This window comes from Anolis carolinensis, chromosome 1 (genome assembly GCF_035594765.1).
Source record: "Anolis carolinensis isolate JA03-04 chromosome 1, rAnoCar3.1.pri, whole genome shotgun sequence".
Taxonomy (NCBI): Eukaryota; Metazoa; Chordata; class Lepidosauria; order Squamata; family Dactyloidae; genus Anolis; species Anolis carolinensis.
The window spans coordinates 305,911,599-305,927,934 of NC_085841.1; the positions used below are offsets into that span (position 1 = coordinate 305,911,599).

General features: G+C 41.7%; 1 protein-coding gene across 4 annotated transcripts; it reads right to left on the minus strand.

The window, feature by feature from the left end:
- Positions 1 to 227: 227 nt before the first annotated feature.
- LOC100557378 (retinol dehydrogenase 12) lies at positions 228 to 15,220 on the minus strand. Of its 4 annotated transcripts, none has more exons than XM_062968041.1 (8): positions 15,090 to 15,219; positions 13,874 to 14,454; positions 13,649 to 13,767; positions 10,833 to 10,988; positions 7,589 to 7,693; positions 6,637 to 6,846; positions 3,095 to 3,284; positions 228 to 2,809 (listed from the first exon to the last, which is right to left on the minus strand). In XM_062968041.1, coding segments are annotated over exons 2-8 (885 nt in total). In that variant the 5' UTR covers positions 13,876 to 14,454; positions 15,090 to 15,219; the 3' UTR covers positions 228 to 2,706. The 4 variants fall into 4 exon arrangements, with proteins under 4 accessions (XP_062824111.1, XP_062824110.1, XP_003224921.2 ...); XM_062968040.1 differs by having other exon boundaries at positions 13,874 to 14,451; positions 15,090 to 15,212; XM_003224873.4 differs by lacking the exon at positions 13,874 to 14,454 and having other exon boundaries at positions 15,090 to 15,220.
- Between the last annotated feature and the right edge of the window lie 1,116 nt (positions 15,221 to 16,336).

The window sequence follows — 16,336 nt, forward strand, 5'->3', positions numbered from 1 at the left end:
GTGAACAGAATAACAATTATAAAGCCATGCTTTACCCACATCATGTAAGATTTTGAAGCTCCATTGGCTTTTTCATCAGGCAAGGATGACAAAAATCATACAGGAAAAGAAAGGTGATAGTGTTAGAGTCATCAACCTACATTTTGCCTCTGACGTTACTTCCGTTGTTAATTAAGAAGGCTTGGAGAGACCTCAATGCATCCCTTCTAAGCCACATGGGGACAAGAGAAAAGGGCCAATAAATAACAGCTTGCATTATGCATTTTGTACATGTTGGTTCTTTCAAAGATGGTAATACAGAAGGCATTTGCTATTTGTTTAGAGAGTATTGCTAACTCTGTTATGTCCACATATTTAAATGATATATTCTCACCCATTCAAGGATTCATCAGCAAACAAGCTTCAACTTGATCAGTCTAATACAGACTAACCTTCAAGTCCTGCAGTCTATCAGAATGTGTTTGCTTAACAACTCTTTAGTAATACTCTACATATGATGACGCCTGCAGCATAGTTCTCTTATGAAAGAAGAGAGGAAGGAAGAATGGTGTAGAATGATTGAAAGAAAGACTATTTTTAAAAAGTACCGGCATGAGGTGATTGCTTAACATTTTGGTAGGTGCCCATGACCTTTCTCATCTGATCAATGTCAACCCAGAGTGTGGGGCTGTTCTTGAAGACCTGGGGCAAAACCTGTCAGCAGTATTGAACATGTTGAGCCAGCTCTGCACATTCCTGCTCAAAGGCAAAGATCTCCTGATTATTCTTACAAAGTGGAATACAGAAAAAAATCTTTAAGGTCAGGAACAAGATAGAATGATGGAAAGAATGATTACTTAAAAGTTTGGTAGGTGCCCATGATTTTCTGCATCCGTGAAAATGACTAAAGAGAACAGAGTTATCTAACTTGGAACAGGAGGATTTTCTACTTTGTTTTTATCATGGGTGTTTTTGCAGAGACTGGAGGCATCTGTGCTGATCAAGGAATCTTTTGTACGCTGTGAGCGATTCATCATGCTATAATTTGATTCTTCCAGTGAAAAAAGTGTAGTATGTCCAAAACAACTGAATATAAATGGTTGTTCTTTCAGAGAGAGGGAGAGAGCATACACAACTCAAATTTTTCATTCAGAAATTCTCCATGTGTAGATTCGAATACATGAGGGACTTTCAGCCGTATAGTAGGTAAAGGTTTTCCCCTGACATTAAGTCTAGTCGTGTCCGACTCTGGGGGTTGGTGCTCATCTCCATTTCTAAGCCAAAGAGACGACATTGTCCGTAGACACCTCCAAGGTCATGTGGCTAACATGACTGAAAGCGCCGTTACCTTCCCGCCAGAGCTGTACCTATTCACATTTTCATGTTTTCGAACTGCAGAAGCTGGGGCTGACAGCAGGAGCTCACTACACTCCCCGGATTCAAACCTGCTGTGCCACCAAAAACAGTGCAAACAAATATCATATGCAGTGATCAACACAGGATTTGCAATCTTTTACTCTAGCTCTTCAATTTCTTAGTTATTTTTCAAGATAAGTCTTCCAAGGCCATTTACCACTTATATCTCAATTTGGCAAATTCTCAGAATTCTAGATGTGAGAAAAGGGATTGGATAAGATCTGTGTGTCCCTGCTTATATCATGCACACAAACTTATCCATGTCTTGACGTAAGGGGACACAGCCCACATGACTCTAATATGTAGACTTAAGAATCCCAGCTTTGTTTTTGTAATAAATGCTATAGCTACTTTATTTATTTTGTATCAAAAGCATTGCATAAATTAGTATAAAAGTGATTAAAAATAGGAGCACAAGCGGCTAAATATCTTTTGACCAAAAATGGGCAACAGTAACTGCATTGTCTGTAGCCTCAAACAATTATTCCTCTGTACATGAGGCAGGACATTGTGGACAAGCATACAGATGCGAAGTTGTCTGTTGTGTTCCATAGTTGCACAAGGTGGAGGATTCTTTTAGGTAGTGCCATTTTGCCAGGTTGTCTTTTGATCTGCCCACTCCTCTTCTGAGTCTGTTCAGGGACTTCCAAGTTGCCCATTCTTGGTTTGCCCCTAGAGAAAGACCCTCATGGGGGTCCATGCATTTGGGATTTTCTGGTTTAGCTGCCCAGTGGGATACCCTCGCTGTTGCTGGAGGAGCGTTAAAAGTAGTGATGATTCTCATGAAGCTTTTCCTTGATTTGACGCTACGGGGAGGAGGCTGATAGCCATGCAGTGGATGGCTTTCACTGTGTTCAACCTTATTTCTCTCACAGTTAGCAGCAACTACCTGTCGCACATCAGGGGGCGGGGCAATGCCAGCTATCTTGTAGAGTTTATCCGCAGGTGTATGTTTGAGACACCCTGTGATTATTCTGTGATATACTCCCTACCTATAGACATGTTGGGGTTGAAACAGAAGTTTTGCAAGTAGCAAAAATGGTCTCTCCATCCTGATTAAACATACTCAAACGGATTTCTCTAAACAAATCTCCACATTGGATGAGAAAGACCAGACACATACATTTTTTACTTTGTGCCTTAGACTGCAAAAGACGCTATTCTTCAGTTAGAAACAAGCATCCTGTACACAAATCCAGACAGAAACAACCTTATATCTCTAAATTCTTAAACACTTTTGTTTTTCTTTGTATTAAGTGAGGATAAGATATTTGGCCTTCAGCTCTGCCAAAGATAAGGGCCATCCACATTTCAGTCCCACTGGATGCCTAAGAGTTCACAGCTGACATCCCAGAGCTTCTTTGCTGTTTCATCATCACATCCTTGAGGCCATACATAGGCTGGTTTACAGTCACTGTGACAGAAAGGGGAAACTTTGCATTAGGAAATTTAGATAGCATTAGCATAGTTCAAACTATGTGATATAGGAGAAATCTAACTTTATTGTCACATTGATCCCAAAGTGTTTATAAAATAATGAAATAATGACTATACTGCTTTATCTTCTTGCAATTCTCTTTCAGAATGCTTATACAGTTTCCGTTGATTGCAAGAGCTGACTGAAGTAGCACTTCAGCGATAATCTTTTTCCTCTTGAATTCTCTTTGAATCCAGAGGCAGTCTTTAAACCGCAAGTTACCTGAAATATTTCCCACTCACTGACTCCAGCTCCTCTGCCACCGCACAGTAGACACTGGTCTGGGCTCCTTCCTGAGGTGTCTTCAAAAAGAAGGTCAGCAGCTTTCCCAAAAAAATCAATATAGTGAGATGACGGCCCAGTTCAGAGACAATAGAGCCTGGATGCAAAGCATTGGCTGTAACTCTGGTACCTATGGAAAAGGAAGGATGCATGCAAACATTAAGCACACTAAAACAAATAAACCTCATTCTGGAAAAGCAAAAAGGGTGCTCTTGCAATCTCTCAGCAGCTTTCAATACCATCAACCATGGTATCCTTCTGGAAAGCTTGGGGAGTTGGGAATCGGAGGCACTATACTGCAGTGGTGCTAGTCATATCTCTCAGGCAGGTTCCTGATGGTGGTACTTGGGGATAGCTGTTCCTCAAGGAGCTGTTACATGGCATCCCACAGGGTGCCATTCTATACCCAATGCTCTTTCATATTTACATTAAATCACTGGGAGAGATCATCCAGAGGCATGGGGTGGGGTGTTATGCTAATAATACCCAAATATATTTCTCCATGCCTTCAAAAACAGCCTCAGCTAAGGATAGCATGTCTCCTGTGAATGAATGCCTGGAAGAGGTAATGGGCTGGATGAGGAAAAGCAAATTTAAACTGAATCCAGAGAAGACAGAGGTGCTTGCCATAAAGGGTCTTAATCTAGGATTGGAGGTGTGTCAACTACTTCTGGATGGGGTTACACTTCCCCTGAAAGACAGTGTCCACAGCTTGGGAGTGCTCCTGGATCCATCTCTCCAAATATCAGCCCAGATTGATGCGATGGTCAGGAGTGCTTACTACCAACTTTCGGCTAATGAACCCCTTCCTCAATTTAGAGGACCTAAAGTTGGTAGTGTAGTGCTTGTAACCTCAAAGCTGGGCTTCTGCAATGTGCTTTACATTGGGCAGCTTCTGTACCAAGTTAGGAAACTCAAATTAGTTCAAAATAAAACAGTCAGACTAGTTACAGGAACATCTAGGAGTGAGCATACGACTCCCATATTAAAGTCATTCCACAGGTTACCAATTAGTTTCTGGGCAAAGCACAAGGTGACCTTCAAAGCCCTAAACTGGTTTGGGTCCAGTTTACCTACAGGATTGCTTTCTCCTGTACAATCTGCCAGGGACACTTCAGTCCTCTGGTGAGCGGCTACTCCAGCCTGCCAGAACCCAACTGGCAACCATCATCCAGAGGATCTTTTCATCAGCTGCCCCCAAACAGTGAAATGACTTGCCAAAAAAGATTTGACAGCTAAATCAGCTGTTGGAATTTAAGATGCAACTGAAGACCCATCTCTCCTGGCAGGCCTACCCAGTCCATTTTAAGCTGTAAATTTTAATCTGCATTTCATGGCTGGATTTTAACTTGTATTTTAACTCTGTGTATCTTGTTGTATTTTCTATTTTCATCACTATGATACTTCCCCTTGTTGATGGGAAGCTTCCCAGCGACATGGAAATCATCTATCAAACAGATGGCAAACTATTTAACCTCAGCAGACTGAAAGCCAAAACCAAGGTCACAACATTTGTTATAGAATGCCAATATTGACACTCTGGCATTTTAGTTTGTGAATTGATGACAGCTAGTTTTAATTACAGATGGTTCTGTGTTTTAAATTGTGTTATTTTATTTTTATTTATGTGTTGATAGTGGTTGTTTCATAATTTTTATTTGATATTGTTTTATACTCATGTACCATTTATGGGGCCTCCAGTGGCTCAGTGTGTTAAAGCGCTGAGCTGCTGAACTTGTGGACCAAAGGGTCCCAGGTTCAAATCCCGGGAGCGGAATGAGCGCCCACTGTTAGCCCCAGCTCCTGCCAACCTAGCAGTTTGAAAACATGCCAATGTGAGTAGATCAATAGGTACCGCTCTGGCTGGAAGGTAACAGTGCTCCATGCAGTCATGCCGGCCACATGACCTTGGAGGTGTCTATGGACAACGCCGGCTCTTTGGCTTAGAAATGGAGATGAGCACCAACCCTCAGAGTCAGACATGACTGGACTTAACATCAGGGGAAAGCTTTACCTTTTTACCATTTATGTTATGTACTGCACTGCAGTGTCTTGTAAGCTGCCCTGAGTCCCTTTTGAGAGATGGTGGTGGGATATAAATAAAGATGATGATGATGATGATTATTATTAATATGCAGTCTGTGCTCATTCAGAAGATAACCTATAAGTCAATCTAAACACATTTGCAGAAGCATACAAAAAGCTTGTTTACTCACTGAACATCGAAGAAACCAAAGTGCTCTTTCAGCAGTCACCAGCCAATCTCTCTGCAGTGCCAGAAATACAGTTTAATGGTGCAACATTAGAAAATGTTGACCATTTCCACTATTTTGGCAGCCATCTCTCCACAAAAGACAACATTGACACCAAAATACAACAACATTGCCTGAGCTCTGCAAGTGCAGCATTTTTCCAAATGATTAGAGTGTGTTTGAGGATTGGGACATCTGTAGGGATACCAAGATCCTTGTTTATATAGCTATTGTCCTCCCAACTCTGTCATATGCCTGCGAAACTTGGACCATCTACAGAAGTCACACTCAACTTCCGGAATGATTCCATCAGCACTGCCTCCAAAAAATCCTGCAAATATCCTGGGTCAATGTCTCCCAAAGCAGTTTCTTGACTCATCTCAAGAACAGGAAATGGAATGTTGGTGGACAGAAAAAGAGATTTAAAGATGGGCTTAAAGCTAACCTTACAACTGTGGCATAGACACTGAGAACTGGGAAGTCCTGGCCCTCGAGCGTTCTAACTGGAGGTCAGCTGTTATCAACAGTGCTGTGGAATTCGAAGAGGCACAAATGGAGGACGAAAGGGAGAAACATGTCAAGTGGAAGGTGCATTAAGCCAACCCTTGTCGGGACTGATTTCCATATGCATAGAAATGCCCTCATTGCAAAACAATATGCAGATCAATAATAGGTCTCTACAGTCACCTGTGGACCCACCACCAAGACCCTACACTTGGAAGGCAATCATACTTGGCCATGAGGGATTGCCTATGATGATGAGCAGTCCCTGGAAGTGTACAATTGGTCCCTGGATGTTTCACATGTTGATATAAGATAGTTGAACTCATGTTAAGTACCACTGTACTTTCATGAATGTGATTTCCTATCCAAGACAGGCTGCATTACTTGCTACAGATCTACACACTGAAGGACACTTAGTTGGAATAGTACGTGGCCAACTCCTTAGGACATCTATGATAAGCCTTCCTAATTAGGGACTTGCTAAGTATTACAGCAACAGGAGACCAGTCTTGCATTCAGTTTGGCAATCTCAGTTCCAGTCAAGTTTTTCAGGTCTATTTGGAATAAAGAACAATAGAAGCTAGAAAAGAAATGTCATATTTTATACCTCGCAAAGCAATTTCTCCCCAGATCTGTTTTCTACAATGTAAGGCTATGTTCTGCAAAGTAAGGCTATTGTTTTTTGAGAGACAGTGAACAAGTGACCACTGCAGGTTTCCAGCTCACCTTGCAGTCGTCTGGCCAGCTCCCGGGTAAAAAGGATACTCGCCAGCTTGCTGTTGCAGTAGGCAAGGCCCCGGTGATAGCTTTTCTCGCCTTGGAGGTCCTCGAAGCGAATCCTCGCTAAACAATGAGCCAAGGAGGACACGTTGACTATTCGAGATGGTGCAGATTCCTTCATGCGCTCAATCAGTAGAAATGTTAAAAGAAAGGGCCCTACAAAGAGAGAAATGATAAGACTTTGGGTACAGTAAAACATTTTAGGTCTAGAAGAAAGCATGCTTATATCCCAAATATATCTGTACATTGCAATAATGAAAAACTGAGGATTTCTGAAAGATGTTACATGGGGTTGAAAAGCCATTTTGGGCTATAAAGATGAGCAAAGGTGGGTATACATTTCCCTTTTACATGTATACTCAATCAGATGTAATTTTCACTGTGTGTGTGGGAATGTGTGAACCTTTTGTTCCCAACAATACTAAGCAAAACTGATGTATACTATAAGGAGTAAGACACATGAATTAAAACCCACAATATGGTATCAGACTCATCCTAATGAGCTCTATATCTATATCAAAGCCAAACCACTGAACACGGCCATACAGCCTGGAAACCACACCACACTCCAAACCATTGAACATCTGCATTAGCGCGAATGGCCCATTTGAAGAAGAGCTTGTGACCAAGCACACTGAGCATCCCTATCTTAAGCTATTCTTCCATATGATTAACTCTGGGCATAATAGTTTCCACAGTAACTTGTCCTTGTCATTCTATGGCAGCAAGTGAGGAGACAAACACCCCAGATTAGAAGATGACCCCATACTCATGAAACCAGTTTTGCCTACCACATCCCACAAAATATGGCATTCTCTAGTTCTTCCAGGGCCTTCTGACAGAAGTAATTTATTTTAACCGGGCTCCCATTAACTCAACACATTTTTCAGAACTTTACCGAAGTGATTTACTGCAAACTGCATTTCAAAGCCATCCACTGTCTTGGAGTAGGGGCACAACAAAACTCCAGCATTGTTAATGAGGATGTGAAGTTCTTTCTCTTCTGCAAGAAAAAACACAGGATACATTTAAAAAGGGGAAGCCTAAAAGAAAATCTCACATCTATCTATAGCCACAGGATCTACAGCTCACCTTTCCTCCAAAGCAGAGCTGTAGAACTGGTGACCACCCAGGTTTGATGAACTACTATTCCTATCATCCCTCATGACTGGCCAAAAATAATGGGACTTGGATGGTATATACCAGACTGAATTCCAAATGGAGTTTGACAAAAAAGTCCTAGATGATTATAATTGGAATCCATCCTGAACCCCATTCTAGGAGAAAGGTGGAGTATAAAAACAGATCAAAAAGCAGACCAAATGTAGACTTTGTCTATTTTGATGCTACACCATTGCAGTTGACTGTTTTCCTGACTGACTTAATATAACTGAATTGGTATGGCAATTATGATATACAGTAGAGTCTCACTTATCCAATACTCGCTTATCCAATGTTCTGGATTATCCAACGCATTTTTGTAGTCAATGTTATCAATACAACGTGATATTTTGGTGCTAAATTCGTAAATACAGTAATTACAACATAGCATTACTGTGTATTGAACTACTTTTTCTGTCAAATTTGTTGTATAACATGATGTTTTGGTGCTTAATTTTTAAAATCATAACCTAATTTGATGTTTAATTGTCTTTTCCTTAATCCCTCCTTATTATCCAACATATTCGCTTATCCAACATTCTGCCGGCCCGTTTATGTTGGATAAGTGAGACTCTACTGTATTTAAATCTTTCTATATCAACTACCATTTATTTATTTATTTATTTATTTATTTATTTATTTATTTATTTACTGCATTTATATTCCACTCTTCTCACCCCGAAGGGGACTCAGGGCGACCCAAAAAACAGGCACAATTTGATGCCATAAATACATACACAGAATAAAACAACATATACATTAAAACATATAAATCTTAAAACAGTTAATTAAAATTACACAATCCAAAGGCATATTCCAGGAGCCATTCCGGTCATCAATTGCATTGTTCTATACATACTATAGACATATTGCTAATCCTCCTCCTCTCCATAGGCTAGAGAACAAAGATATGTTTTGAGTCGTTTTTTAAAGGAGAGGAGGGAAGGAGCCATTTTTGCTTCCTTGGGGAGGGAGTTCCAGAGGCGGGGGCGATCACGGAGAAGGTCCCCTCTCTTGTCCTCACCAGCCTTGCTTGTGACGGAGGCAGGACCGAGATCAAGGCCACCTCCTCTGACCACAGAGCCCTGGCTGGTTTCTATACGGATATGCAGTTTATCAGATAGTCTGGGCCCGAACCATTTAGGGCTTTATAGGTAATAAGCAGCACTTTGTATTTAGCCTGGAATCAGACTGGCAGCCAGTGGAGCTGCTGCAACATGGGAGTGGATCTCTCCCTGTACGGCACTCCAGTTAGTAACCTGGCTGCCGCTCTCTGAACCAGTTGAAGCTTCTGAACTATCTTCAAAGGCAGCCCCACGTAGAGAGAGTTGCAGTAGTCCAAACGGGATTTGACTAAGGTGTGGATTACCATGGGTAGATCTGGCATCTCAAGGTACAGGCGCAGCTGGCGCACAAGTTTTAATTGTGCAGAGGCGTTCCTAGCCACCGCCGACACCTGAGGTTCCAGGGTCAGCAATGAGTCCAGGATTACCCCCAGACAGCGAGCCTGACTCTTCAGGGGGAGTGTGACCCCATCCAACACAGGCTGTAACCCCACACCCTGATCCGCCTTCCGACTGACCAGGAGTACCTCTGTCTTGCCTGGATTTAATTTCAACTTATTAGCCCTCATCCAGTCCATTACTGATGAAAGGATTTGGGTGGAAAGGAGCAATAGAGTTGGGTGTTATCAGCATAAATTTGACACCGAACCCCAAAATTCTCCCAGCAGTTTTGTGTAAATGTTAAACAGCATAAGGGACAGAATTCTATTAACTTAGCTTCAATCAGTTTTCACATGAAGTATACACTGGTTACTTTATATTGTCACTGTTACTGACTTCATTTGAATGTGTGTTTTTGAAATCAGCAATAGTAGCTCCAGATAAGAAAAATGAGATTGTATAAGCATTTGGTTATAAATTCCTGCTGTTAAAAAAAATACCACTTTTATTATTAGCCTATCCAAAAAAAGTGATTAATGCTTACAACTCTTTCATAGATTGATCATAAATACCACATCATGAAAAACAGATTTATTGAAGACATTAAAAAGATAGGTGTAGCAGTCCTACAAGATGTTTGTCTTCAGTTAAATAAATATAAGACACATATCAAACATTTAAACAAGGATGAATGAGAAAATGCCATGGATGTCAAGAAGCAGAAGTAAATGAAAGATATAGGTTGTCAAAAATGTTTGTGACCAGAAGTGATCCATATTTTGAATATGAGACCCAAGTCTAACCACAATTTTCATGTACACTTTATACATTGCCTGAAGTTGTTTTTTTTCATGTCAGGAGCAATTTGAGAAACTGCAAGTTGCTTCTGATGTGAGAGAATTAGCCATCTGCAAGGATGCCCGAAGGTTTTTGATGTTGTTGTCGAAGGCTTTCATGGCCGAAATCATAGAGTTGTTGTGTGTTTTCCAGGCTGTATGGCCAAGTTCCAGAAATATTATCTCCTGACATTTTGCCCACATCTATGGCAGGCATCCTCAGAGGTTGTGAGTTATATTTGGATGCCTGCCATAGATGTGGGTGAAACGTCAGGAGATAATACTTCTGAAACATGGCCATACAGTCCAGAAAACACACAACAACCCTGTTTTTGATGTTTTTACCATCCTTGTGGGAGGCTTTTCTCATGTCCTCGCATGGAGCTGGAGATGATAGAGGGAGCTCATCTGCGCTCCCCCAGGGCTGGATTCGAACTGGCAACCTTCAGGTCAGCAACCTGACCTTCAGGTAATCAGTCCTGCCAGCACAAGGATCTAACCCACTGCGCCACCGGAGCTCCTGAAGGTAATTTAGTCACCATGTTCAATTTACTAACAGTGATTTAAAATACAACATAAGTTCAAGCAAGAAATGGCCTCCACGATTGATCCTACCCTTATTCAGCTATATCTTCAATCAATGTATCAGATAGAAATAGACATCCAAAGGATCAATATAAAGAGTGCATCTTTGACATACCTTTCAGGAAATTCTCAGCAAATTCTCGGATTGATTTGGTATCTGCCAAATCTAATTTCTTTGCAATAACTTGCTGGTTCCCTGTCTTGGTCCGGATTTCATTGGCTGCAGCTTCTGCCTTTTCCATATCCCTGCAAGCAAGAATGACTCTAGCACCTATAATAGGGCAATGTAGAGAAAAATAAATGAGTATGATGGAAACCATGTAGTTCAGAGGTAAATTGGTCAGTTACATATCCTAAAAAAGAAAGAAAAACTTGTATAAAATGTAGTTTGCTACTTTATATATAGGAATGCAAAAGCAGCTGAGATATGCATTTTTAAGCAAGGTGAAAATAAAGTTATCCAAGCAAGGAAGGCGATAACCAGATGTGCTTGTTGAGTTGTCTAGGTGCTAATTTTGATGGGCAGCTTCAGGCTCCCTTTCTGACTAATGGTTCTTTATTTTAAAATCAGGCTTTGAATGGGAATCCCTTCAAATATAGGGCACTTTTTACTGTCTGCTGGACTGTTCTACGTACAGATGGTCACATGGCAACCTTGAACCTAACTTAAAAGAGCTCATAGCACATGTTCCAACTTGAAATGGAGGACGGAGAATATATGGCTCAGCGCATGATGATCTGCAGCTCTCACTATTCCTTATCCTTGGTTAAGATGGTTAAGATTGATGAAAGTTGTACTCCCGACAACACTTGTAGGAACATATATACTCCAGTTTTCTTTTATACTGTAATATAATCTCACGAAATATTGACAAGCACGACTTGAACACAGTGTTCATTTTTGTTAGAAAAATGTGCTGTGCTCAATCTATGAGTGAATGAAGTTTTCGAAGTATCCTAGTAATCTGCTAGTACCTGATTAGATCAGTAAATACAAGCAAGGATGGCAGAGGTTTCTTTCCACAATCAGGAAGGCTTTTATCTTGCCGTTTCAGCAATATATACACACAAAGCTCTGTACAAAATCAAGTCCTCTCACTTTCTCCCCCCCTGAGCAATCGTCACAACAATTCTCCCATGTAGATTTCTTTTTCTTTGTCCGTAATGATCAGCAACAATACCAGCATAAACACTTACCCACAGTCATTATGCTAGCTGTCCCACTTTTATCTTAGATATGACCAATCACTAATTGTTCATTTACAACTTTGGGACAACATCAGAAGAAATATTGCTATATTAGAGATCTTCTAAAATCCAAAAAGTGTCACAGATAATGGAGCTGTTCACCTGCTGCTCTACTCCATGGGAAGGATAGAGATGGTGTATCGAGAGTGTCAGATCTGCAAGAGAAAGCAGAATTCTGGACACTTTGCCTCCTTTTCTCATTTTATGTTGCAGGGAGTTAGGTTCTGCTGTATGGAAAACAGGGATCTGATTCTTGGCATTGTGCTTACGGAAAGAATGTATTTTTGCATTTTAGAAGTTTTGGTGCATTGGCAGATTTGCAAGGAAGCAGTCTGACCTAAGAGGTGTTCTTCACAGAGGAAGAATGGTGAAATGGTGATGTATGCATGAGGATGGATAATTTTTTATTTGTGTGAATGCTGAGTGAAAATGTAATTCCTCTTTGTTTGTTAGCCAGTGTAACTGTAGATTGTTTGTGAATCCAATGTAGTTACACAGAATCCGTATGCCTGTATGTCTAGTTGTTGTTCTGTAAAAGACCTGATACCTTTTCTCTTACTGGAAAATTGCAATAAAAGGAACCTATGCTTTAAAGTTATTGAAAAGTTATTCATAACAATTGTATCACCCATGGTATCCCAACACTGCACCATGGTTGCATCAGGCATTGTATTCTAGTTTCATCAACCTCTGAAATTTGCCTTATCATTCTTACTATGCAATTAGAACCTGGATATGATGACATACTTTGTTTTCATTACAAATCCTGACAGGTTTTTCTTCTTCTCTTATCTGTTCCCATTGCATGACTACTGAGCAGGTTCACATCCCATGTGACTGTTGGCGATGGTATAACTTTTGGCGACATAAGGATTGACACAATGAGAAGACATTTTCTATTACCATATGATATTCTGAATATTCTCTTTGCAAAATGACAGCCACAATCATGTAAACAGGCTGGGGGAAGTGAAGATGGTGGAGGACAGAGGCTTGTCTTATCTATCAAAAGTGTTCCTTTGTTATATTAAAAGATGCCAGAATTATGAACATTGTTGTCCAAGTTCTGATTGACACTGCACTGTTCCATTCTACAAAATTGACAATTGCTGAGCCTAAGGAAAGTAGGGCAAAACTTCTGTTTTCAAGCACAAAGAAACAATGGGACAGAAAGAAGTGCCCTGGGTGCAGACTTCTCGTGTACCTAGTTTGAAGGAAGAGAAATTCAATTAGGTGTAGACAAGGGAAAGAACCAGCTTTCTGCTCTGGGAAATTCCAGTGGGCCGCCTGAACTGCCATAAATATGAAAAAATCCAGAAGGGGCCATAAACTCACTTCAGGTTTATAAAATAGAGATCTGTGTAAGGTCAAATGTATGGGACTCTACATTATGAAACAGTGAATTGCTCCTCCTGATGGCTTCTAGGGAAGATTCATCACCAGCACCACCAGTTACAAGATGCCTTTTCCCAAAATTGAGACTTGGTGGAGATTGCAGTGTGGACCCAAGGTAACGCTTTGTCCAATCCTGTCTTAAGTAAATACAGTCAGATGTTGGGAGTTTCCAGAAAAGTAATTCCGATTAAGGTAATACTGAAATTGAATCATAATACATTATTTGACTATTAATAAATAGGAAAAACTATCCTTTGAAAAAAAAAGTTAGTGAGAGCAACAACTTGCCTCTTCCTGCAAGGTCTCTGGCAGTCTCCTTCCCGATGCCTGTGTTGGCTCCTGTGATCACTACAACCTTCCCATTCAGCTTCGCTGTAGACGTACACTTGCCTCCTGAAATATACTTCCTATTTAAAAAAGATGCATTAATAAATCATGTTTTCAGGTTCTTAAGTATATATTGGGCATATATTTTCCAAAACAGCCCAAAATCTGAAATCCAAAATTACCTACATGGGGGGCTGAGATAGTCACACTTTTGCTTTCTGATAGTTCAATATATACAAACTTGGATGCATAAATATATATATATATATCTCTGTGTGACTCTCTCTCAAAATCCAGGTATTCCAAAATCAAAAACATTTCTGGTCCCAAGCAGACAAGGGATACCCAGCTTATATTTCAGATTAGCTCTTGCAATAGAAACTGTGCAAGAAGTCATCCCCAATGGATCCTCAGGAGCCCTTTGCTTCTTCTATGCAACCCTCCTTTGTAACATTTTCAGGGAGACCGAGGAACTGTCACAAGCAAGAAGAGCCAAGGAAAGCTGCTTCCACCAGCCCAATCGGAGACACCGACATCAGGCTCCCGATCTTTGCTTCACACGGCAAATGCAAGTTGGCTTTGTACTGCCTGCTGGGCGCCTTTCACACTACACAACTTTGAGTCTACTTTAATCGGCAGGGTAACATCCTATGAAATAGGGTTGTTGTATGTTTTCCGGGCTTTATGGCCATGTTCTAGAAGTATTCTCTCCTGACGTTTCGCCCATATTTATGGCAGGCATCCTCAGAGGTAGTGAGCATAAGCTGCTGAGAGAAAAGGAAAAGGAAAGGGCCTGAGGTTGTTAGGAATGGTGGGAGTTATTTATTTCGTGTCAAAAGCATTGCATAATAAATAAGTTTAAAAGTGATAAAATAAAGGAATCACAAACAGCTAAATAGTTTTGGACCAAAAGCGGGCAACAGCAATCACATTGTCCGTAGCTTTAAACAACTCCTCCTCCGTGCATGAGGCAGGGCATTGTGGGCAAGCATACATATGAGGAATTGTTTGTTCAGCTCCAGTCACACAAGGTGGAAGATTCCTCCAGGTAGTGCCATCTTGCCAGGTTATCTTTTGATCTGCCCACTCCGCTTCTCAGACTATTTAGGGTGATGGGAGTTGAAGTCCAAAACACCTGCCGGGCCCAAGTTTGCCCATGCCTGATCTACACTGTAGAATTATTGCAGTTGGACTCCACTTGAACTGCCATGGCTCAATGCTGTGGAATCCTGGCAGCTGCACTTTGGTGAGACACCAGCAGGATTCCACAGCACTGAACTGAACCATGGCAGTGAAAGGGATGTTAAGCTGCATTAATGCTAAAGCGTGGCTGCACCCAGAGTGCCACCCCATAAAAGCCCCAATTGAGAGCGGCGAGAGCGAGGGGTCCTCTGCTACCCACCTGATGGAAGGCGCGGCCAGGAGCCACAGCAGCGCGAGGCCCAGCGCGAGGGCGCCTCCCAGCCACTCCTGCATCTCAGAGGCTCCTGTCGCGCGCTCGGCCCGGAGGATGCTTTTGGAACACGCTCTGGGGGCGGGGCCACGGGCAGGGGAGGAAGAGCGCTGCCGCACCCGATTGGCCCAGCCGCGGACGCCGAAGAGGGAGGCCGCGAACGCCCATCGCACAATTCCGGCAAAGAGCGAAGGCGGCCCTGATTCCACCCTGGGAGCCGGGAGGAGTGGCAGGGCCTCCTCCCTTGTTATCTCTACAAGAAGATACGACACACACATGGGCTTTCATAACTACTATATACTATGTAGGCATGCTCTTTTATACAGATATTTCATAATCTAGGTTAGTGGTTCTCAAGCTTCCTAATGCTTCCTTCTCAACCCCTTAATACAGTTCCTCATGTTGTGGTGACCCCCAACCATAAAATTATTTTCGTTGCTATTTCATAACTGTCCTTTTGCTACTGTTATGAGTCATAATGTTAATATCTGATATGAAGAGTGTATTTTCATTCGCTGGACCAAATTTTGCACAAATATCCGATACGCCCAAATTTTAATACTGGTGGGGTTTTTACAGCATTTATGTTCTGCCCTTCTCACCCCGAAGGGGACTCAGGGCAGATCACATTACACATATAGGCAAACATTCAATGCCTTTTAACATAGAACAAAGACAAGACAAAGATAGGCTCCGAGCAGGCCTCGAACTCATGACCTCCTGGTCAGAGTGATTCATTGCAGCTGGTTGCAGCTGGCTTGCTCTCCCGCCTGCGCCACAGCCCGGGTTGGGGGGGAGGGGAATTGATTTTGTCATTTGGGAGTCGTAGTTGCAGGGATTTATAGTTCACCTACAATCAAAGAGCATTCTGAATTCCACCAACGATGGAAATGAACCATGACCTACAGAAAATACTGAAAAGGTTTGGTGGACATTGACCTTGAGTTTGGGAACTATAGTTCATCTATATCCAGAGAGCACTGTGGACTCAAAACAATGATGGATCTGGACCAAACTTGGCACGAATACTCAATTTGCCCAAATGTGAACACTGGTGGAGTTTGGGGTAAACAGACCTTGACATTTGGGAGCTGTAGTTGCTGGGATTTATAGTTCACCCACAATCAAAGAGCATTCTGAACTCCACCAACGATGGAATTGAACCAATCTTGGCACACAGAACTCTCATAACCAAC